The sequence below is a fragment of the Rhinatrema bivittatum genome, chromosome 14 (assembly GCF_901001135.1).
Source record: "Rhinatrema bivittatum chromosome 14, aRhiBiv1.1, whole genome shotgun sequence".
Taxonomy (NCBI): Eukaryota; Metazoa; Chordata; class Amphibia; order Gymnophiona; family Rhinatrematidae; genus Rhinatrema; species Rhinatrema bivittatum.
The window spans coordinates 73,663,602-73,688,223 of NC_042628.1; the positions used below are offsets into that span (position 1 = coordinate 73,663,602).

Sequence of the window (24,622 nt, forward strand, 5' to 3'; positions counted from 1 at the left end):
TATGCCATTCCACTTGTTAGCTCTTGAGATGCTGGGATTCACCAGCGGCAAGGAAGTATGCACCAAAACACGACAAGGAGTCTGCTGTGGTGTTCAACGCAAAAAGAAATTTCCTTAAGCTTGAAAAACAAATTCCAGGCTAGTTTTGAAGTAATCATGAGGAACAACACAAAAATCATCACCCCAAAAGCCACAGTCTCTTTAATCATGCTGCATAGTCTTATAGCTCTACCTTCCTCTGAATCAATTTCCAGATAAACACCTTCGCCGAACAGGGTGGGAAAATGTTCTTCATCCTTTAGCATGTATTATCAGTGAAACAAAAATCTAAAAGCTCCCTCTGTCACCAGGTGGTACAAAGCTTCTTTCAAAGAGCAGCTTCAGCAAACACCATCCACCTCCAGCCCTTCCACCTGGCCCTGGGGTCAGATATTAGTCAAAAAAACAGAATAACCTCCAGTCACCAGTTGATAAGCCACTGGTGGGCCGTAGGGCCTACCAAAAACCTCCTCTCCCAAAAACCTCCTCCTCTCTCTCTTTGACCTCAAAGGGTCTCCCCTTGAGCATGCTCAGGAGAGAATATGTATGCTCAATAAGCCCAACCCAAAAAAGGGATGGATAAAAAGGATGGGGAACGTCCCCAACAGCAAGGAAAATTACTAGAGCGGGAAACAAAGCCCTGTCACATTAATAATAAAATTTACACCCAGTTTTTTATACTGTTTCCTAGCTCTGCTAAGTGAGGAACTGTCATAGACTGGATCTGCCATGATGTTGAAGTCTCCTCACACCACCATATGGTGATGTGTCAATACAGCCAGCGCAGCAATAATCGTAGAGAAGAAAACGCAGATCATAAATGTTTGGTGCGTACATATTGCAGAACACTCACCATTTACCTGCTAGAAATATGGCCCCAGGGATCTTTAATTACCTCTTCCAAAATAGATGGCAATGATCTGTGGAATATAATTGCAACGTCCCTCTTTCTCCTAAAATATAAGGCATAATTTCATGATCCTTCACTTTTCGGCTTAATGTGTACAGAATCTTGTAGATGCATTGCTTGTAAAAATACCATATGAGGCACCAGCCTGATTAACAGAAGGGCAATTACACTAGCAAAGGGGCAAAATCTGGGTCCCTCTTATATGTACTTTTGTCCGAATGACCCAGATTGACCACTATCAGAGACATAATACTGGGCTCGATGGACCATTGGTCTGACTAATATGACACTTCGTATGTTCTTATGGTTTGACTTGTGGTTTCCAGAATCTTCTCTCTCCTCCTCACTGGCGATATTGCAGAACACGGGATCCCCATTTTATAAAGCTCTGTGCAAAGCAGGTAAGAGAAGCTGCAGAGGAGGACAAGGAGGGATGGCAAAGTGGAAGTAGTGGTGGGAAGAAAAATCGAGGAGTGAAAGAAAATGTAGTGTCACATCAGTGCCAGAAATGAATGTGTAGGTATTGATGCACCTTTTCTGTAGGTCAGTGCATTAACATCCGTGAGGTTTGTCTGGGTAACCTTTAGGTTCCCTGCAGAATATCCTGTAATTGAACATTTCCCACCTCTCACCAGCTAAAAAGAGGGAGGGTGGGGGTCCTTCCGAGGGGTTACGTTTAATTGGGCAGTGCCGGTGAGTCTGGTCAGAAAAAAAGTTGCCCTAAAGTTACCTGGGTACGTCCTGCTGAATTTCTTGCCTAAAGATAGCCGAGTAAACTTGCCTGGCTAATCTCCCATTTCCTGCACTGCTGAATACGGCCTGTATGTGGCCGTTTCTGGCATTATCTCTTCCAGAAATGCTGTGTCTAGGGTAAGCAGGTGTCCTGCTTTATAAGACATTTTCATATGTCCTGCCAGAGCAAGAAAGGAACACATCGTTGACCCATTTCTCAAACTGGCTGAACACAGATAAAGAAATTAAATTGAATTTCGTACAAGAACTCCTATCCAGCCCTAGTGAAGGCTGCTTACCAGAATGTGTGCATCCGTGTGTCCACGCTTCAGCCTTGCACATTGAAAAGAGAACATAACCGTCAGAATCTGTATGTCCTTCCTGACCTGTCCTGAAAGGCTTAGGACACCAAACTCTTATGTTTGGCAGCTCACAGGATGGCCCTGTGAGCTGCCGCACGCAGTCAGACATTGCCAGCCTCTTCCCATGGTGGGGACGCTGCAAATAGATGAATACTGCCGAAAACAGTACATGACACTTGGGGGCTGCCATGTTCTGGCTCCTCCCTGAGGCCTCCCTACTCATATGTCCCATGGCGGGAAAGTCCCCACGGCGCCCTTTGATGACATCAGCAGGCTCTCCCTATTTAAGGCCTGTACCGGTGTCTCCATTTTGCTGCCCCTGATTCTTCTTCACATTACCACCCTAGGGAACCATCTAAGTCCTGCCAGTCCCCAGAACCTTAGGGCTCAACCTGTGGGGGGAGGCAGCTGGTATAGGTGAAGCTCCAGTCTGTTCCGCTTCGGGGCGCGGTTGCCCGTTGTCAACGTTGGCCTCGTAGGTTTGCCTGTGAGGCTGCATCAACTATCCCACAGCACCAAGGGCTCACTCCCATGCCATTCATCACACAAACACAAAAATTATTCAGGAAACACACATACAGTCTTTCTTCCTGTTGAAAGGGGAAGCAGCTAGTATGATGCATCATCATCCCCCTGCTTCTCCTCCTGCAACCTCTCACTCTCACCTTCCCTTCTGCTCTCTCACTCCTTTTCTCCCCCTTCCTCCCCCCCCACTGGTTCATCTCTACCTATTGCTTCCTATTTCTCTCTGTCTGCTTCTCTCCCTCGGGTACCTCGTTATTTCCCAACCCCATAAATTCATCTCCATCCCTCCATTAGGTTCCTTTTCATCTCCATATTCCCTCCCCCCACAGTTCTTCTCCATCTCTTCCTTATGTTCCTACAGGTTTTACTCCACACTTTTAACTACTGGCCACTTGCTTCCTGCTCTCATTGCTGAGAAACAGATTAAAATCTCCCATGGACTGGATATGGCTTGCCATCATTGGTCGTAGTTACAGATAAAAAGTGGCAGATAGAGCAAAAAAGTCCATAGAACTTAGAAATGTAGAAACATAGAAATATGACAGCAGAAAAAATCCACATGGCGTATCTAATCTGCCCATCCCAACTAATTCAACTATATAATGCTTATCACTCCCTCAGAGATCCTCTGCGTTTATCCCATGCTTTCTTGAATTCAGATACTGTTCTTGTCTCATCTACAACTCTGTAAAAAAAATATTTCTTAAGATTACTCCTGTCTATCCCCTTTTCACCCTCATCCCATGACCCCTCGATCTAGAGTTTCCTTTCCATTGAAAGAGGCTCTCCTCCTGTGCATGGAAACGTTTGAGATATTTAAATGTTTCTATCATATCTCCCCTATCACACCTTTTCCCTAGGGCAGAGCTGTTGTATTTGTGGCATTAGTGGACCCTTGGTTGTACTGGAGATGACTCCTCCCACGGGGAGGAGCCCCGTGGGGAACCAATACGATTGGCTAGACTCTAGAGACAGACACAGGGCAAGAATACTTTATTATACTGCTGTACTGGAAGTGGCACTGTCCGGAGGCAGACAGAGCTGGTGTTCAAGATGTACTTCTAGTTCTTGAATATCTTGGTAGCAGCGGAGCAGCGCCTTCACCCAGAAGTAGCGAGGGCGTGATGGAGATCCCGCAGAGCGGGTCAGGCTGCGATTCAAGGAAGGTTTCCAGAAGACTAGAAGTGTAGCAGTACTCATAGCTTGGCATAGATGATAGGCTCTTGCTGAAGAATTTCTTTGTGGTGTATGCAGGCTTAGTAAAGTGTTCAACCATTCAGTTTGTTTATTATTTATAGATTTTAAATAAGATACATAAAGATTTATACTCAATTCTTTGCTGGATTGGTAACCAATTTAGGGGGTCATTTTTCAAAATGCGATAAGGTGTTTTCGCATGCGTTAAGGGCTTATCGCATGCGAAAATGTGTTTACCGCATGCAATCGCACCATATCGTATGGTGCGATGCAAATTCTGAAAATAGGAGGAGTGTGGGCTGGGTTAGCCTGTCTGTGAAGAGCTATTGCATAGCCATAATATTTAAATCTTTTTGCAGTCTAAGTTCCTCAGGTAATAAGTTCCACAATTTTGGCCCTGCTACCGAGATGGCTCGCTCTCTCACTTCTGCTAGATGCGCAGTTTTAATTGATGGTACAGATAATAAACATTTATTTGAAGAACAAAGGTTTCTTTGTGGTGTATGCAGGTGTAGTAAAGTGTTCAACCATTCAGTTTGTTTATTATTTATAGATTTTAAATAAGATACATAAAGATTTATACTCAATTCTTTGCTGGATTGGTAACCAATTTAGGGGGTCATTTTTCAAAATGCGATAAGGCGTTTTCGCATGCGTTAAGGGCTTATCGCATGCGAAAATGTGTTTACCGCATGCGATCGCACCATATCGTATGGTGCGATGCAAATTCCGAAAATAGGAGGAGTGTGGGCTGGGTTAGCCTGTCTGTGAAGAGCTATTGCATAGCCATAACCTCTTTCAAATGTGTTAGGCTGTATGAAAGCTGCTGTGACTGTGTGGTAAGGTTTCATTGCCATTTGCAATGTCTCCTGTAAGTCTGATTTCAGCTGAATTGAGAGAGAGAGACAGAGAGAGAGACAGAGAGAGAGCCTGGCCATAATATCATGGCCCATAGGCAGGTATTTGTATCCCTATGGTAGGCCCACCTAGTAACTCGAGGTGGGGATTAGGTAAGAGTGTAGGGGGGATACAACTTGCTATTAGATATCCATGTAAATGTATGTTCACTTTTAAGGATAAAAAGTATATCTTTTATGATCCTGTGCAGTTAAAGTCATTCTTAGATAATATTATTGTTTGATAGAAATATTTTTCTTAATTGATCATGCTCCTAAATGTCTCCTGAGAGCCTATATTTCTTTATAAAAAATGATTTACAGAAATGATGTTTATATAGAAATTGATGTTTTTTGAAAGATATGTGCCTTTTAAATCTAATGATATAAATGTTCTGTTTAATGTAAAGGAAAATTCCATAAATAAAGAATTAAATAAATAAATAAATAAATAAATAAATTAAAAAATTAAAAAATTAAAAAAAAAAGTGTAGGGGGCAAGGTTCTCTCAACCTAGCTTGATGGACTCTCTACCTGGGTAACATCAAGCTAGGTTGAGAGAACCTTGCCCAAATCTCATCTTGGAGTGAGTTTCCTCACTCCGAAGGCCAGCAAATCTTCACAAGAGACCACTGTTCTGTTCGTAGGTGTCACGTAGAATGTCAAAGTGGCCCCTAACCCCCTACACTCTTACCTAATCCCCACCTCGAGTTACTAGGTGGGCCTACCATAGGGATACAAATACCTGCCTATGGGCCATGATATTTTGGCCAGGCTTGCTCTCTCTCTCTCTCTCTCTCTCTCTCTCTCTCTCTCTCTCTCTCTCTCTCTCTCTCTCTCTCTCATATATCATTAAAAATGGTCCCCCAGTGGTTGAATGCAGGAAATGCAACAGCATAAAACACACCCCTTTTGCTATCGCATGCAGTACTTACCGCATTTTGATAAATCCACCCCTTAATTTGATAAGGGTTGGGATGATATGATCAAAATTCTTTTCCCCACATCAAACCCTAGCAGCTGCATTTTGGAGCAATTGTAATGGTCTAAGATAAGACCCAGGAGTTCTTAAAAATAATGCATTACAATAGCCAACTGTTGAAAAAAGCAAAGATTGTAAAACCGTTCTAAAATCATTAAACTCTAACAGAGATTTGAGCCGCTTTATAATTTGCAACTTAAAAAAAACGACTCTAGTTTTTTTCTTTATGTCAGCCTTCAATTTCAAATCAGAATCAATTAAAAAACCAAGATCCCTTACTTGGCTTGAGGATTCAATCTGCATAAAATTGTTATTAAAATGGAAGGTTTTATTAAAAATGGATTTTCTACTTAACAATATTAGTTCTGTTTTTTGGTTGTTTAAGATTAATTTCATATGTAGTAGAAGTTGCCTGATAGCATTTAAGTATAATTCAAGTTCCTTTAAAGTATCCTCTAGGTACGGTGTCCAGAATTGTACTCAGTATTCCAAGTGAGATCTCACCAGGGACCTACAAAGGGGCAACATCACCTCCTTTTGTCTGCTGATCATTCCTCTCCCTATGCAGCTGTTGCATGTCCTGGCCATGGCAGGCCCGCGACTGGGTCTACTGACCTCTGGCGCCCGGCTCCCGGACCTGGCCCATTCTCTCTGGCGGCTGTGGCTAGCCGCCTGCGCTCCTGCACCCCCTTGCCTCCTTGAGCTCTCCCTGTTCCTCTGCGGGCTCCTCCAGCTCCCACTGGGTCTCCCCACATGTGCCGTGGGGAGATGCCACCAGTGTCCTGCCTCTTCCTAGGTGTGTACATGAGCGCCTCTTCTGCTTTTAAAGGGGCCGCGGTGGGAATCTCACCTGCGGCCCCGGATGATGACATCATCAGACCCTGCTACTTAAGGCAGGGCCCGCTACTCATTCCTTGCCTTGGCAACAGGTCTCCACGTTAGTCGTGTGCTCGTTGCTCGTCCTTGTTCCTGACTCCGATCCTGGTTCCTGTTCCTGACTCCATTCCTGGTTCCTACCTAGTCTTGCCTTGGACTGACTACTGGCTTTGACCCTCGCTTTTTTGGAACTACGCTCAGGACTGATTACTGGCTTTGACCCTTGCTTTCTTGCACTACGCTCAGGACTACTTACTGGCTTTGACCCTCGCTTCATTGGACTACGCTCTGGACTGACTACCGGCCTTGACCCTTGCTCCGCTGTACTTCATCTAGCTCAGCTGCCTGCCCCGACTCCAGCCTGTCCCTGACCTCACCTCTGGTATACCCTAGGATTTGGCCTTGTCAGGCTTCGGCCTTCTGTTGCCTGGGCATCACCTATTCTTGCTTTTGGCCTATCCTTACCGCCTGGGCCTTTGGATCCCTGCCTCGTCCGGACCTGCCTCGATCCCTTCGATACCTCTGCTGGTCCCTGGCTACCTGCTACAACATCCACTGGGATTCATCGGATGGAGTCCCACCTAAGACCAGCCGGCCCCGGGCTCAACCTGTGGGGAACAAGGGCTGGTAGTGGCGAAGCTCCAGTGTGCCTCCGTCTCCTGGTCTGCGCCGCCTCCTGATGGTGGGGGACCCATGAGGCTTGCCCTACGGGTAACGTCAACCCCACCTTGGGCCAAGGGTCCACCACCAGCGCAACAGGTTGCTAAGGCCATGGACTTGCCGGAGCCATCCGCCCTCCAGGCCATTCCGGGCCTGGCTCTGAAGATTCAGAAACAGCAGCGATTAGAGGCGCTGGCTTTCTCCGTCGAGCGCCTCCATGCTCGTCTGGATACCCACGCTGGGTGTGCAGTACCGACGTCCACACCGCCTAGCCCTCAACCTTCACCCTCAATGGGGATCTCAGGCTTTGCAGAGGGTTTATCAACCAGTGCTATATGCAGTTCGCTCTGCAGCCCTCCATCTTCCAGGATGAACTTACAAAGGTTACCTTATTCTTTCGCATCTAGACGGAAGGCACTGGCATGGGCATCTCCTTTGTGGAAGAGTTCGGACTCTCTCCTCCTAAAACTGCCACGTTTTGTGGCTGCCTTTCGTCGGTCCTTCAATGACCCAGGGAGGCAGGCTGTAACTAGTTCTAGTCTCCTACGTTTACGGCAAAGTCAGCAAGCACTCAACAAGTATACAATTGAGTTCTGAACTCTTGCCACAGAATTGGCTTGGCAGGAGGATTGCCTCTGAGCCATTTATCTGAACAGTTTGTCGTCTTAACTCAAGGATGAGCTTGCAGCCCGCGAGCTACGTCCTCTCTCGAGGATCTCATTAAACTTGCAGGCTGCATCGACCACCGCCTCCAGGAGTGTCACCGAGAAGTTTGGACACCCCGACGTCCCACAGCGGAACATTCCTGCTCTCCACCTGCGGTGGGGTCCGCCCCCGGTGAAATTCCACTGTCCACTAAAGCGTAAGAACCCATGCAGCTGGGCTGAGGGTGTCTGTCCCAGAGGAACACCTCAGATGGAGGCATTCGGGTCTGTGCCTGTACCTCAGGGCTGCAGGAAGGACTGCGGGAGTTTCCCGTCCGTCCGGGAAACTCCCTGGCCTAAGTTCAGTAGGGGTCCTGAACTTTGGTGCTACCACTTTGGCCCCTCAGTTGACACTACCAGTCACCCTAACCTGGGACTCTCGTTCTTTCCCTGCCTTGGCTCTGATTGACTCGGGAACAGGTGGGAATTTAATCATCAGGGACCTGATCCACCTCCTAGGCATCTCCACTCGCGCTATTGAGAAACCACTACTCATCGCCTCCATCCATGGAGACCTGCTACCCAGAAGGATCTCCCAAGTGACGGAACCCATCCATCTCCTCACCGGAGCACTGCACGAAGAGGAGGTCGAGTTCTTCGTACTAGAGAAATCCATCCATCCAGTGCTCTTAGGGTTACCGTGGCTCCAGCGCCACTCTCCCCAGTTTGACTGGGAGACCTTGCAACTCGCCAAATGGAGTCCAGCCTGTCCCATTGTTGTGGCTGCTTCCATCCTCCCCTTTCCATATGCTGAATTCGAGGATGTATTTTCCAAGCAGAAGGCAGATATACTTCCGCCCCTTCACAAGTTTGATTGCCCCATTGAGTTGCTGCCCGGCACCATGCCTCCTAGGGGCAGGACTTACCCTCTGTCTGTACCAGAAACCCGAGCAATGTCAGAATATATCCAAGAAAACCTGACTAAAGATTTCATCTGTCACTCCACATTGCCCGCAGGCGCGGGTTTTTTCTTCGTCACAAAGAAGGATGGGTCTCTAAGACCATGCATCGATTACCGCAGCGTAAATGCGATTACCCGCAAGGGCAGGTATCCTCTACCTTTAATCACAGAGCTATTTGACCGTCTTCAGGGCGCCACCATCTTCACCAAGCTAGATCTACAAGGCATAACTTGGTCCGCATACGTCCTGAAGATGTCTGGAAAACAGCATTCAGTACCAGGGATGGACACTACAAATATCTCGTAATGCCATTCGGACTTTGTAATGCCCCTGAGGTATTCCAACGCATGATAAATGAAATCTTCCTCAACCTTTTGTATACCAAGGTCATCGCCTACTTAGACAACATCCTTATCTTTTCTACAGATCTGACCACTCACCGTGCCGATGTCAGCACGGTGCTTCAGTGCCTACCAGAGAACCACTTGTTCGCCAAGCTCGATATGTGATTTTCGAAAAGCCAAGCTTGCCTTTCCTAGGCTACATCATCTCCCAACATGGCTTCACAATGGATCCCAGCAAGTTAAAAGGCATCCAAGAATGGCCCCGGTCTGTGGGTCTTCGAGCACTCCAAAGGTTCCTAGGATTCACCAACCACTATCGCCACTTCATAGCGAATTATTCCCTGTTGGTGGTGCCCCTCACAGCCATGACCCGCAAGGGTAGCAACACCAAAAACTAGTCTTCTGAAGCCCTCACTGCCTTCCAGAACCTGAAGGACGTCTTCCTCTCAGGTCCTTGCCTGCGCCACCCCAATCTGAGCTGCCCCTTCATCCTAGAAGTGGACACCTCAGCTATAGGGGCTGGGGCAGTTCTGAGTCAACACTCAACCAAAGGAGTCCTCCATCCATGCTTATTTTACTCACAGTTCTCCCCTGCCGAGCAAAATTATAGCATAGGGATCAAGAACTGCTCGCTATCAAGCTCACCCTCGAAGAGTGGCGTCCCTTGTTGGAGGGCGCCCAGTTCAAATTTACGATCTTCACTGATCATAAAAATCTCCGACATGCCCAGGGTCTCAATGCTCACCAGGCCCGCTGGGCATTATTCCTTTCCCGATTCAACTTCGAACTCCGCTACCTTCCTGCAGAAAAGAACCTCGGAGCGGATGCCTTATCCGCTCCTTTGAGCCTGAAGACACCCAAAGCAAGCCATGTCACATCATTGATCCTGTTCGTATCTGTCTGTCTGCTACCATGACAGTTCCAGCTGGGAAGACTGTGGTACCTCGCCAGCTCCGAGAAAAGGTTTTGTGCTGGGCGCACGACTCCAAGTTAGCTAGCCATCCGGGATGTGCCTGGACCTTATCACTCCTCCAATGTTACTACTAGTGGCCCACCATGTCCTCTGATACCCTTGCCTACATGGACTCCTGTCCAACATGCGCCGAACAGAAGTCACTTGTAGGTCACCCTTGGCGACCTCTCCAACCTCTGCCAGCACCCAAAAAGCCATGGACCCCCTTGTCCACAGATTTTGTGGTGGACCTTCCAGCATCAAAATGAAATACGGTCATATGGGTCATCGTGGACTGATTCTCCAAAATGGCTCATTTTGTTCCTTTGCCTGCCTTATCATCAGCCCTGGAGCTAGCACGCCTCTTCTTTCTGCATGTGTTTAGCCTGCACGGCCTGTACCTTGGACATTACCTCTGATAGAGGTCCTCAGTTCGTTGTCTGCTACTGGCGCTCCCTATGTAAGAGGTTTGGGATCACCATTAGCTTGACTACCGCGTATCACCCTCAGGCCAATGGTCAAGCTGAGCAGATGAACCTCTCCCTCAAATGTTTCCTCCGCACCTATTCTAATGACCAACAAGATAACTGGGTGAAATTGCTTCCTCGGGCCGAATTCTCCCACAACTCCCACATTGTAGCAGCCACTGGAGTCTCTCCATTTTCGTTTGAGTATGGCAGACAGCCCTGGCTTCCTTTGCTGATTCCTCTCTCGGTACCCTCATCCATGGCCCAGGCCATGGCAGACGCCCTCCAGGCTCTATGGACTCGGACCAATCTCCGTCTGCGCCAGGCCGCTGCACAAGCTAAGAAATCCACTGATACTCGTCGCAGACCAGCCCCAGAGCTCCAGAAGGTTTGGTTAAGTACCCAGCTCAAGCTCCCTTCGCAAAGGTTCGCTCCTAGGTTCATTGGACCCTTTCTGGTCACCCGACGCATTTGACCAGTCACGTACCAGCTCCGTCAACCACTGACCTTGGGAATACATAACGCATTCCATGTCTCTCAGCTTAAACCATTGGTACTCTCTTGGCTGTCTCGCAAAATCCCTGAACCTTCCCTGGTTGCTTCCGAGACCAATATGGTCTATCAAGTCCATGAGGTGCTGGATGTCCGGAGAAGAGGAAGCCGTTGGGAATACCTTCTCTCCTGGGAAGGCTACGGTCCCAAGGAGAACTCCTGGGAGCCGGCAAGTAACATCTTAGATAAAGGACTTCTCCTCCAGTTTCATCGTGCCCATCCGGGAAAACCCAGGCCTCCAAAAGGGGGGGCATAAAAGGGGGGGTACTGTTGCGTGTCCCGGCAGCGGCAGGCCTACAACCGGGCCTACTCACTCCCGGCACCCAGCTCCCAGACCTGGCCCGTCCTCTCTGGCGGCGGTGCCGTCCAGCATCCTCCCTCATTTGCTTTTAAAGGGGCCACGGCGGGAATCTCACCCGCAGCCCCGGATGATGACATTATTGGGCCTTGCTACTTAAGGCAGGGCCCGCCACTCATTCCTTGCCTTGGCAACATGTCTCCATGCTAGTCGTGTGCTCATTGCTCATCCTTGTTCCTGACTTCGTTCCTGGTTCCTGTTCCTGGTTCCTACCTGCCTTGCCTTGGACTGACTACTGGCTTTGACCTTTGCTTCGTTGGACCATGCTCAGGACTGATTACTGGCTTTGACCCTCGCTTCGTTGGAACTACACTCAGGACTGATTACTGGCTTTGACCCTCGCTTTGTTAGACTACGTTCTGGACCAACTACCGGCCTTGACCCTTGCTCCGTTGTACCTCATCTAGCTCAACCGCCTGCCCCGACTCCAGCCTGTTCCTCACCTCACCTCTTGTATCCCCTAGGACTTGGCCTTGTCAGGCTTCAACTTTCTACTGCCCGGGTGTCATCTACTCTTGCTTCTGGCCCGTCCTTGCCACCCAGGCCTCTGGATCTCTGTCTCGTCTGGGCCTGCCTCTATCCTTTCGATACCTTTGCTGGTCCCTGGCTACGTGCTACAACATCCACTGGGAGTCATCGGACAGAGGCCCGCCTAAGACCACCCGGCCCCGGCACCCAAGGGCTCAACCTGTGGGGAACAAAGGCTGGTATTGGCGAAGCTCCAGTCGGCCTCCGTCTCCTGGTCTGCTCCACCTCCTGATGGTGGGGGACCCGTGGGGTTGCCCTACGGGTAGCGTTCAACCCCACCTCGGGCCAAGGGTCCACCATGAGCTCAACAGCAGCCGAGCATCTTTCTGGCTTTTACCATCACCTTATCCACCCGTTTGACCACATCACATATAATCACCTTCAGATCTCGCTCTTCCAATAATTTCACCCCTATACTTTACCTCTCTCTTGGTTTTTGCAACCTAAATACATAACTCTGCATTTATTAGCATTAAATCTTAGCTGCCAGACCCCTAGACCATTCCTCGAGCTTGCTTGCTATGCGGGGTGCACCTGAAGCCTGTTACCTGTGAAGCTGAGGGGATTTCTATGACTCCGTTCTTTAAATTACTCCCAGGCAGATGCAGTACTCTGTGCGTTAACGACCTGTGTGCTCGATTTCAGCCTTCAGTTTTAACGTAGAGATTACAATTTTTTTTTTAACTGCCTGATGCAGTAAACATGCCATACGAATGCATCGGGAGTTTAAAACGCGCATTCCTTGTAAAATGTGCATCCAGTACAAGCTGAACGCATATTTTAACTTGAGAATATTGCAGACCCATTATTGCTGGCACTTAAAACCCATAAAAATGTTTTAAAAAGGCAGAAAAAAAGAAATTATTGCTGACCGGGAGGAGAGAACACTTCTCCGGCTAAGTAGCATCGTCTAACCGTGCCAGATAGCTGGATACGTAGGTAGTTATCCGGCTCAGTGGCTGCGGCTTCCATTGAGCCGGATAAGTGTTTGCTCCTCCCGGTCAGTCGATAACTTCTTGTTTCCCCTTTTTTAAACTTTGTTAAACTTGAGTTTTAAGTGCCAGCACTGTAGCCCTGGAAACTTTACTCTAGCTTTGACCAGGGGTTAAGTTTCCAGCATTAAGCAAAGCAGGGTTAGGCCAAGCGCACTTCTCTGCATCTCATTTGCATGGGATGGCTTATGAGAGGGAGCTCAGCAGTACTAAGCCAAGTGTAAAACTGAGCGCTGAAGAGTGCGAACAGGCTTTTCTGCATTGGCCTGTCTGTTACTCTGTTGATGCTTGGTGACACCATTTCCTCATGTCAGCTGGGTTTTAGGGCAATGGCTCATCTACGCTGGGATGAGACAGTCCTTGTTTCAAGGCGGCAGAAAGTGCTTTGCAGTGGGCAGATAAAAAGAGGCAGGGAAAAAAAATCCCCATAGAACTTCATTGCTTACGGTTGATTTATAAATGTCTGAATACCGTTTCTTCGGTTAAGGATAACCGCCCAAAGGACGGCGTACAGGTCTGCACAAAATGCCAAATATAAAAACCTCCATAAAGCAGACAGGTTTGCACTGACGTCAGCAGAACAGACAATAAATGAAAGAAAGAGATGCCTGAGGCTTGCTCCCTGTCAGCACTTCCCCCCACGCATTTCCTGTTTTTCTTGTGTAGCTTGTTTTGAAGAGCCAAGGTCAAACCATAGCTTTACCCAACTAGATAAAATGGTCTCTGTTTTTAATTAAACTGCACCTATTAGCCCACCATTCAGACTTTAAGAGTGCAATTTTGCATAACTCGGCACATTCCTGCATAAGTAGGTGCATGTAAAATTGCAAACAGTGCAGCAGGCACCACATATCACACATGGACCATTTCTTTTTATGCAGAGATCTGCATAGTTTGGATACCTATTTTATAAAAGTGCATGTATATATTTTACATGTTATATAATTGTAACGGGTGCATAATGGTCAAAAAGCAGGGATTTTATAAAGTTGGCGGATGTATGTGCATATCTTGCTTATGAAAATACTTATTTATGCAAGTCTGTTCAAGCACCAATTTGCCAAGACCTCCAGTATTTGACCCAGACCTTCACCACTTCACCCACACTCTCCACCATTTGCTCCATACTCCCCCCACCCAAAACCTGCAAACAAAAGAGAAATCAGATTTAATTTCTGCGACTTGATTAGCGAGCGGAAAAGCCCGCGCACATGTTTGATGGTGTATATAAAATATGAAACCCAAAGGATGGATAATAAGAAAACCTCACACTAAAAAAAATGGAAGTGTGAGGAAAAATCAATATAAGTCCAAACCACCATTCATTTATTTCAAAGTTGTGCCAAATCATACAGTAGTTTAAAAATGTTAAAAAATGTATCAGTGTGCAAATTGTATCTATCAATAGCTGAATTAAATGACAGGTAAATCCAGCACAATTAGGTCTCCATTCAGTCCAACACAATACAAGTTAAGTAACAAATAAATCCAGTATAGTTTTCCCCTCCCCCCCCATCACAGCCATGTTTCACTGAGTGGCTTCTTCAGAAGGGTCACAGCTGTAAGGGAAACAGGTGTATTAGAGCATCCAAAGTTACAATATAATGAATAGCACCTATATTAGTAAACGACGAACATAAAAAGGATTAGACACTATGAACCACCATGCCTGGAGAGACCCATAAAGGAGCAGAGAGCTAGAAACAGAGTTTTTCATAGCATTCAAGAAGCAAGAGTCTTGGTGAGCAAATAAAAAAGCTGTAAAAAAATAGTGCAAATCAATCACATGACCCAGGGTAGCCAATAAAAACCCAGGGGAGTCCATAAATCAAGAAATCCAAAATTTCCTGAGGACAAGCAAAATGATAGCTTTCACACATGGGTGACATCATCAGATGGAGCCCTGACACGGAAAACCTATGTCAAAGTTTCTAGAACTTTGACTTGATCACATTGAGCATGCCCAGCATGCCCTATACAACATGTCCATGCAGGGTCCCTCTTCAGTCTCTTCTTTTCCGTGGAGCTGCAGCATCGCAGTTGGACATCCTCGTAATTTTGGGCTTTTTTAGCAAACTGTTCCACGTGGTTTTCTCACTGTCTTTGCTGGTTGCTGTGCCAGTGATCGATGCCGGGTCCCTGTTGGTCCTCCCTCTAGTATCTTAGTTAGGAAACTTACCAAAAACGTTGAAAACCCTATCATGTCGTTAACCCCAGGGTGGCAGTGCGGTCAGTGCCCATCAACCATCGAAGGCCATCACCATCGAGTTTGATCTAGCGTCCCTTTTCTTTTATCCTGACATGACCATGTCCAGGTTTAAGTGATGCCCTTGGTGCCCTAGGGCCATGTCTATCACGGACCCCTCTGCCTGGGGGTATTGCATGATATCCAGGATTGCCGCAAATACGCCCAGATGACCCCAAAAGGACATCGGCTTCAACTTGATAAGATGGAGCCTGACCATCGCAAGGTCCTCCAGGCTGAAGATGTTGGGTTACTCATTATTGGCCTTGGCACTGGGAAAGAACCGTGTCGAGCATCAAGTGAAGCTGAAGAAGCATTGGTTCACATTGATGCATGATGCCAGTCACAGGGATGCATCAGTTCATGCTGTGATGCCCCGAACCCTGGAGTTGACTGAGGAGAGTGAGGATAGCCAGTCCTCCATTGATGCCGGGGGTGCACCACGGACTCCATTGGTCCCAATGCCAGCCACTGATCTTCCTCTCGGTTCCGAAGCGGATCGGGTCACGTCTCCTCCCTTCCAGTCAGTTTTGGCATTGGCAATGTTCGATGAGGAGCTTGAGAGTCATGTGTAGCTCGCTGTTGAGCAGGCAATGTAGAGCTTTGGTGCCGGCGCCAGCACTGTCCATCTTGGAGCGCTGCTAGAATCTCGGTATTCACGCTCATCAGCATGTTACCAATCCAGCCAATGCAGGTTACCAAGATGGCGCCAATGCCCATCAGGACACCATAGCCTACCCCCTGCCGATACAGTGGTTGTGGCCAGTTCCTCAGAGGAAGAAGTTCCACCAGGCTAGCTGAGCTATGGAGGCCTGCAGCCCCCCCTCCCCCCATCCAGTGCCATTGGTGCCTGTACCACTGGATGAAGGTTGAACGCCCAGGGCCCCATCCTCAGTCGATGACATTGGGGATGAGAAAGCTTATGATTTCTGTGGTGTGACTCAATGGAAGTCTCTGATGATACCTCAGATTATCTCCCTTCAGACCTATCTCCTCTGGAAGAGTGAAGGAGGTTCCCACCTAAGGACCTTACCTTCACAGGATTTGTCTGGTTGATGGCGGAGGCCATCCCTTTTCAGTTGTTAACTGAAGAGGATGCCAGGCAGAAAATTCTTGAGATCGTGGAGCCTCCTAAGGAAGTCGTGGAGGTCCCAGTGCACAACATCCTTAAGGAATTGCTGTTGAGGTTCTGGGAAATCTTCCTGACAGTGCCTCCTGAAAACAGGAAGGCAGACATGGTTTATCTCATCCAGAAGGCTGCTGGATTCGACAAGCGTCAACTGCCCCACCAATCAGTGGTAGCTGAATCTGCTGTCAAGAGAGCCAAGCATTCTAGGACCCATTCCTTGGCACCCCTGGGGAAGGATCACAAAACGATGGACGCTTTTGGGAGGAAGTTCTTTCAGGGAGCTATGCTCATTGCCCGCATAGCTTCCTACCAGTTCTACATGAGCCAGTACTTGCATGACATCTGGAAGCAGGTGCAGGAGGTGGCCAAGCAGCTGCCTCAACAGTAGCAAGACACCCTCTTGTCACTGGTGCATAAAGGGCTGGACTGTGGAAAATACGAGGTCTGAGTGACCCACAAAGCTTTTGAAGCAGCATCGAAGGACTCTGCAGCAGGAATCTGTGCCCGCAGAATAGCATGGCTGTGGATTTCAGATCTCTGACTGGAAGTACAGGAAAGACTCGCTGTTGTGCCATATACTGGAGAGAATCTCTTCAGAGATAAGATGAAGGATGCAGTGGCCCAGCTTAGAGACCATCATCGGAGAAAGTTATTTTTCACAACTCACAATTAAACTCTGGAATTTGTTGCCAGAGGATGTGGTTAGTGCAGTTAGTTTAGCTGTGTTTAAAAAAGGATTGGATAAGTTCTTGGAGGAGAAGTCCATTACCTGCTATTAATTAAGTTGACTAAGAAAATAGCCACTGCTATTACTAGCAACAGTAACATGGAATAGACTTAGTTTTTGGGTACTTGCCAGGTTCTTATGGCCTGGATTGGCCACTGTTGGAAACAGGATGCTGGGCTTGATGGACCCTTGATCTGACCCAGTATGGCATATTCTTATGTTCTTATGACCCTCCAGCAACTCTCAGCTAGCACTCTGGACCCATCCTCCTCATCTAGGATGTCTGCGCTATTGGGCAGAAGAAGTCTTTCTTTCACCAGAGGAAGTACAGTCCTTTGCCCTTTTGCTCCCGTCTGCAGCATCAGATCCCTTGCGGCTGTCCTAGGCATCAGAGAACTCCAAAAGCCCAGCTGGTGGCTCAGTCAATTCCAGGGACGGGGTTTTGACTGGGTCATAGGGAGCATAGCCCAGTCACCTGTACCAGGGCTGATGGTTCCACCAGTTGGGGGCAGGCTGCGGTTCTTTGCGAACCTGTGGCCCAGTGTAACCTCAGACCAGTGGGTTCTGTCCATCATCCATCAAGGGTACCGATTAAACGTTTTGGATGTCCCGCCAAATTGCCCTCTGAGCCCATTTTGGGATCTGGTAACACATCAGGAAATACTGCTCATGGAGCTCTCCTCCCTCTTAATGGCAAGAGCGATTGAGCCCATTCCACCAGGGCAAAGACGGCGGGGATTTTACTCCAGGTACTTCTTGATTCCAAAAAAAAAACAGGAGCACTTCATCTCATCCTAGACCCAAGGGCCTTGAATAAATTGCTCCAAAAAGAAAATTTCAAGATTGTTTCCCTGAGCACCTTGATCCCTTGTTTGCAAAAAGAAGACTGGCTAGGAGATCACGTGATGCCTTGGCGAGGACGGATGTGAGTTCTCGTCTGGGTGCCTAGGCCTAAGCCATCCATCCACATCCACCGGCGATTTGCTGAGTCAGAAGACCTGTGTGCGGTCCACGGTCTCTTGGTCGTCCTAGCTGCCTCGCGATTCTTGATGGCCACCCGGGCGGGGTCCAAAATCAAAGAAAAAGACCGCGATCGCGAGAAGGCCCGAACGCCGGACCCGATTTTGGAAATGGCGGCGGGGCCGAATGAGCAGAGCTCGGTGCTCTCGGGGTCTGCAGCGGAGCTGACGGCGGCCGTCCTAGCAGCGCTCAACCCCGAATTAAAGAAAATATCGACGCAGCTGCAGGAGCTTGCGGCGGGGATGGCGGCCATTGATCGGCGTTTTTTGGACGTGGAGGCAAGGGTATCGGAGAATCAAGATGGCCTCCGCACGGCACAACAGGATATTCAGGCGCTTAAAATAGCTTTGGAGAAACAGGTTCAGAAGGTGGATGACCTGGAGAACCGGTCCCGGAGGGCAAATATCAGGTTGGTCGGCTTACCGGAGGGGATCGTGGAGGCCCAGCTTCCTCAATTTTTGGAGGGCTGGCTGCCGACGGCTTTAAAGCTTGCGGGGCTGTCTGGCCCTCTTCGCGTGGAGCGAGCACATAGACTGGGCCAGAAGCGTGATGACCAGACCAGGCCTAGGGTGGTCATCACGAAACTGTTAAATTTTTCTCATAAGGCTGCTGTCATCCGTGCGGTCCAACAGGGGATGAAGCCGGTGTATGAGAACTTACCTATAATGATTTTTCAGGATTTCTCGCAAGCTGTGTCCCTGCAGCGGCGGGCAATGGCCCCCTATTGTTCTCAGCTGTATAAGCGGGGCTTGCGGGCAGCCCTAATTTACCCTGCAAGACTGCGGGTCTCTACAGCTCACGGCGTCAAGTGGTTCACCGAAGAGGAGGCTATCAAGCAATACCTGTAATCCCTACCGGCGCTAGCCTCGGGAAGTGACTGAGTGCATGTGCGGGGGCGGACCGCGTGGAGTTGTGGTTACTACATTGCTGGCCGGACGGGCCACCTACAGTTTTGCAGATGGTGATTGTTCCTGTGGTTGATTCCTCGTTCCTTGTTTGGTTTGGCCTGCACTCCGGTTCTGTTTGAAACGCAGCTGTGCACCCTTTTATTTGCTGGCACATGGTTGTTTTTGTGCTGGCCCTGAGGAAGTCCCCTTGATTTGCGGACTACCAGTCCCTAGGTGGAACATGAACATGGCTGAGCGTACAGGTTGTGGGCTCAGTTCCTATCTATCTTATTTTTTATGATACCGGCCGCAGTTGGTCTGGTGCGTGGGACTGAGGCAGTGCTGCCTGGGACAGCGGGGGTTGAATGGGACTTCTGGCTGTTCATTTTTTTTGTTTTTTGACTGTGTGTGCAGGCTTCTTCATTGTTATTCATTGCCTTTTATTCTGCATTCTTATGGCTCATGTTGAGGTATTTACTATTGTGGATGGATGGGGGGGGAGGGGTGGGGGCTAGGCACAGTCTGAGTGATCTCCACCCACCGTAGATGGTGGGGGTATTGGGGGGGGTTAGTCAAAGTTTTGTGGGTAGAGGTAGGGATACGGGGAAGGGGGGGAGGTGGGGAGGGTGGGAGGGGGGAGGAGGGGGGGTGGGGGGAAGGGGGGGAGAGATCCTTGGCTGGTTTCAGACTTCTGTTGGTTGGAGTATTGGTGGGGTTCAGTTCAACACTGCCCTTGGGGGTGTAGGGGGGGGTCCAGCTGGGAGGCCCCTCCCTATTCGACGGCTGATCGTCATTGATCATATGATTTGGGCTTATAAACCACCTTGAGTACCAGTAATCTTTCGCTGTTTTCCTGGAATGTGGGGGGCATAAACTCGCCTATTAAAAGGACTAAAATATTACAAGTCCTGAATAAGAAACGGGCGGCTCTGGCCTTCTTGCAGGAGACACACCTCACGGCCCAAGAACATGATAAATTGAGGCAGAGATGGGTGGGGGAGGTGTATGCAGCCTCTGGGACGTCACACTCCGCAGGGGTAGCCATCTTAGTGCGCAGGTCCTTACCCATTCAGGTCTTACGTGTCATTAAGGATCCAGGAGGGCGATACTTGATTTTGGAGGGAACATATAATAATGCTCCGATTATATTATGCAATATCTATGCTCCCAATGTCTACAGGGCCTCCTTTTTTCAGGAGGTACTTGGCCATTTGTTACCTTATATAGATGCGATGATAGTGCTGGGCGGAGATTTCAATGCTGTTCATGACCCTACACTTGATAAGGACTCGAAAGCACGAATTCGGGGGGGGGCCTAGTAAAGGGATACGGCTGTTGGAGGGTTCTCTTCACCTTCTGGATGTTTGGAGAGTCTTACACCCTATGGATAAGGAATTCACACACATTTCTAGGGCTCACGGCTCGCACGCGCGCCTAGATTATTTCCTGATAAGTTCGCACTGCCTCTCTAAGGTGGTTGAGGCTGGGATAGATGATGTGATTCTTTCTGATCACGCTCCGGTGTGGGTGGAGTTCTCCCACTCCCTCCGGACTTCCAGTACCTTTTTGTGGAAGTATCCCTTTTATTTGGCGGAGGATCTAGCATTTCAGACACAGGTGCGGGATAGTTGGGCGGCTTTTGAGGTGTCTAATGCTCAACATAAAGATAATCCCATACTCTTCTGGAACACGGCTAAGGCTGTGTTGCGCGGTGAAATTATATCTTATGTTGCGCACAGGAAAAAGGCTCTTGATAAACAACTCCTGTCGCTGACGGCCCAACTGCAAAAAGCGAAGAAGGAGCTTATTTTGGGGCCCTCTAAGGGGCATAGAGAGCAATACCTGGCGCTGCAAACGGCTATTAATACCTTGTTACATACTCGGGCGAAGAAAAGCCTCCTTTTCTACCAATATAAGCTTTTTCAATATGGGCAAAAGTCAGGTAAAATGCTGGCTAACTTAATAAAATCTGCTAGGGGCTCTCGGCATATCCCTACCCTCCGGAATGCTAACCGGCAGGTGGTGACGGATACTGACAGTATCCGTCGGGTGTTTCACACCTACTATTCCACATTGTATAAATCGGAGGGGTGGGACGGCTCTAAATGGGAGGAGTTTGGGGATGCGCTTCAACTTCCTGCGCTGACTCTAGAGTTTAGCCGCTATCTTAATGCCCCTATTTCGGGAGAAGAAGTTTCCCAAGTCATTAGATCACTGCACAAATTGAAATCTCCGGGTCCCGATGGATACAGCGCTGAGTTTTATCATTGCTTGGGGGACCCACTGTCGGGCCTGCTGTCTAAGGTTTATAATGCTCTCATCGCACAGGGTACCTTTCCCCATGGGGGTAATCAAGCATATGTCACCTTGATCCCTAAGCCGGGTAAAGACCCCTTGCTCCCTGAATCCTATCGGCCCATCTCTCTACTGAATGTAGATCACAAAATATTGACTAAGGTGCTGGCGGAGCGTCTGGCAAATGTGTTGCCTTCGCTTATACAGCCGGGACAGGTGGGTTTTGTCAAACAGAGGTACTCCTTGCGAAATATTCGGCAGGTGGTTACGGCAATGGCGCTTTGTACCCGGGTGGAGGAGCCTTACTTAGTAATTAGTCTCGATGCCGAGAAGGCCTTCGATCGGGTGGAATGGGGTTTCATGTATCATATTTTAACATTAATGGGGTTTGGTGGGTTCTTTTACCAGGCGGTGGAACTTATTTACAACAACCCGGTGGCTTGTCTCCAGGTGAATGGGGGGTTAACAGAATCCTTTCAGGTGGGGAGGGGAACGAGACAGGGGTGCCCGCTTTCCCCTCTTCTTTTTTTACTTACCTTGGAGCCCTTTCTCCTGGCCATACACGCCCATCCCGGCATCCGAGGGATGCAATTTTTGGAGGGGCACCAAAGGGAGCTGTTTAAATACGCGGCATATGCGGACGATATCCTGTTATTTCTTACCTCCCCCGCTCGTTCCTTGGAAACTACACTAGAGGTATATGGCCAATATTCGGCGATGTCCGGTATGCGTATTAACTGGAATAAATCGGAGGCCTTGGCTTTCCCGGAGTCCCTTAAGGATCGTTGGCGGGGCGCCTTTCCTTTGAAGTGGGCCCAGGGCTCTATTAAATATTTGGGCGTTTATATTACCCCTAATTTAGATAAAATATATTCGCTTAATATTCTTCCCCTTCTACAGCTTACGCAGGAGCGGTTGGCCGCCTGGCGTCATCTACCGCTTTCCCTGAGTGGGAGAATTGCCCTGTTTAAAATGGTAATCTTACCTAAGTGGCTGTATGTCCTACAAAACTACCCTATGTTGCTGTTATCCAAGGACCTTCGCCACGTGGACCAGTTGCTCCGTTCTTTTATTTGGAGAGGGGGTAAGGCCCGGATCTCCTTGGGTTGGTTGAAGCAGCCTTGGGCCGGGGGGGGGGATGGGGGTGCCTCGCCTCCAACACTATGGCATGGCAGCGAATCTGCGTTTAATCCGGGGGTGGATAGTTGGGAAATCTCCTTTTGTCAATATTCTGGCGGAGCGGACTTTCGCTAGACCTCTGGCTTTAAGTCATGTGTTGATGGGTTGTGGGAACAAACTCCCGCCTCGGCTGGCTCTCCATCCCTTGATACTTCCTATACGGAGGACTTGGGCGCTTCTTACTAAAATGCTGGGGATTCCGAGACAATGTGAATATCTAACGGCACTGCGGGGTAACCCTGATTTCTCCCCCGGCTTAACTACTGCCCCGTTTCTTAATTGGCAGCCCAGGGGTGTGGAGTATTTGGGACATGTGTTTGATGGGGAGGGGCGCTTTATGTCTTTTGAGCAAATACGGGAGCTGTATGGTATCCCTACTCAACATTGGTTTAGCTATTTACAATTACACCATTATGTCCAATCCTTGGGACCGCCGGCCCAGTGTTTGGCGACCTTTAAGGCGCTGGATGGGTTCTTTCATTTCGACGCTCCGAAGGAGCCCTCTCTCTCCATGTACTATAAGGGATTAACCCGGAAGACTCTCGTGGAGCCCGCTAACATCTCGGTGGCACGTTGTAACCGGGATGGAGGGTTTCTACTGACAGCTCGCATTTTTGCGGGTAGTGTGAAGAGGGTTTTCCCGGTGACTAGTAATATGTATTTTCGGGAGATGCATCTCAAATTTTTACATAGAGCGTATATCTCTCCCCATATTGCCTTTAAATCGGGCTTAACGGCTAATGCTCACTGCCCGCGTTGTGGGGAAGAGAGGGGCACGCTAGCACATGTTTTCTGGTCATGCCCGAATGCTCAAATGTTTTGGCAGCGATTGGGGACCTATTTTGCAGGGCTGGTGGGGGTGCGCTTGCCCCTCTCTCCGTACTTGTGGTTATTTCATTGTGTAACACAACATTTGCTTCCCAGCCTGGAATCTCGGACCTTGTTGCAAAAAGCTGGCCTTGTTGGGAAGAAAATTATTCTTCTCCATTGGAAGGAGCAGACGGGGCCCTCCTTTTGGACATGGCGGATACATTTTCATCGTCTGATGCAGTTCGAGAACTTGGCGTCTTGATCGTCGGTGGCGGCGCGCCGGAAATTTCTTCAGACTTGGGACGCTTACATCCAAAGTTTGCCTCACCGGGCTAGGAGTCTGGTACTCAACAATTAACTTGTTATGTTTGAACGGACCTTGAATAGTGGGGTTTGTGGCTAAGGATCTCGGGGGGGGGGGGGGTTTGGAGGAGGGGGGGGGACTTACTGGGAGGCATGTTACTGATATGTGGCGGTGGCGGGGCTGACGGGGAGGGGGAAGAAGTGGGGCTCCCAGATACCATGATGTTGGGTTGGATAATGCCTCTCTCATTAGGATAAAATTGGATAGTGCTCCCTTCACGGACTAGACAAGGGCGCACCAGTGCTGTATTGTTGTTTGTATTTTGCCTTGTGGTGGTTTTGGTTGCTACCTTGTTCTTGTATTACAGTGTATGGTTTTATGACGGATCACTTCCTCAATAAAATATATTGAACATAAAGAAGACTGGCTATGCTCTCTCAATCTGAAGGACACATACACCCATATTGAGATCTTCCCCAGTAACTGGAAGTATCTCAGATTTCTGGTGGAAAAACAGCACTTCCAGTATCGCGTGTTGCCATTAGTCTCGCATCAGCCCCTCGTGTCTTTACAAAATGCCTAGCCATGGTGGCGGCGCACCTGCACAGGATGGGAGTGCATTTCTTTCCTTATAAGGACGATTGTATGGTCAAAAGCACCTCTCTGCTAGGGGCCATCAGGACCATGCACTTGACCATCCAGGTGTTGGAGTCACTAGAGTTCGTCATCAACTACCCAAAGTCCCATCTCAGCCTGACACTTCAATTGGACTTCATAGGAGCCTTGCCAGACATGGCTCAGGCCAAGGCCTTCTTACCTCGACAAAGGGCTATCAACCTGAGGGCCATCGTGGCAGAAATTCAACAGAGTCAGCAGGTGTCAGCTTGGCACATGTTGAGGTTGTTGGGCCACATGGCCACAACAGTTCGTGTCACTCCCTTGGTACACTTGTACATGCGGAAAGCCCAGTGGACCCTGAGGTCGCAATGTTGTCAGGCCACGCAGAGTCTCCAGGATTGCATCGGAGTAACCCCACCCCTCTGGGACT

At 48.8% G+C, this 24,622-nt stretch overlaps 1 protein-coding gene across 2 annotated transcripts in view; it reads left to right on the forward strand.

Moving 5' to 3' along the window:
• LOC115075979 (transmembrane protein 91-like) overlaps positions 1–24,622 on the forward strand; it is a 67,188-nt gene that overhangs the window by 34,274 nt on the left and 8,292 nt on the right. The window contains exons 4-5 of one of the 2 annotated variants that reach the window (XR_003852662.1): positions 731–866; positions 1,276–1,350. Coding sequence is in view for 1 of the 2 variants with exons in the window: in XM_029576991.1 (XP_029432851.1) it covers positions 1,276–1,350 (75 nt within the window). In the remaining variant the exon portion in view is untranslated. The remainder of the gene's footprint in view (positions 1–730; positions 867–1,275; positions 1,351–24,622) is intronic. The other variant, XM_029576991.1, reaches the window with a different exon arrangement.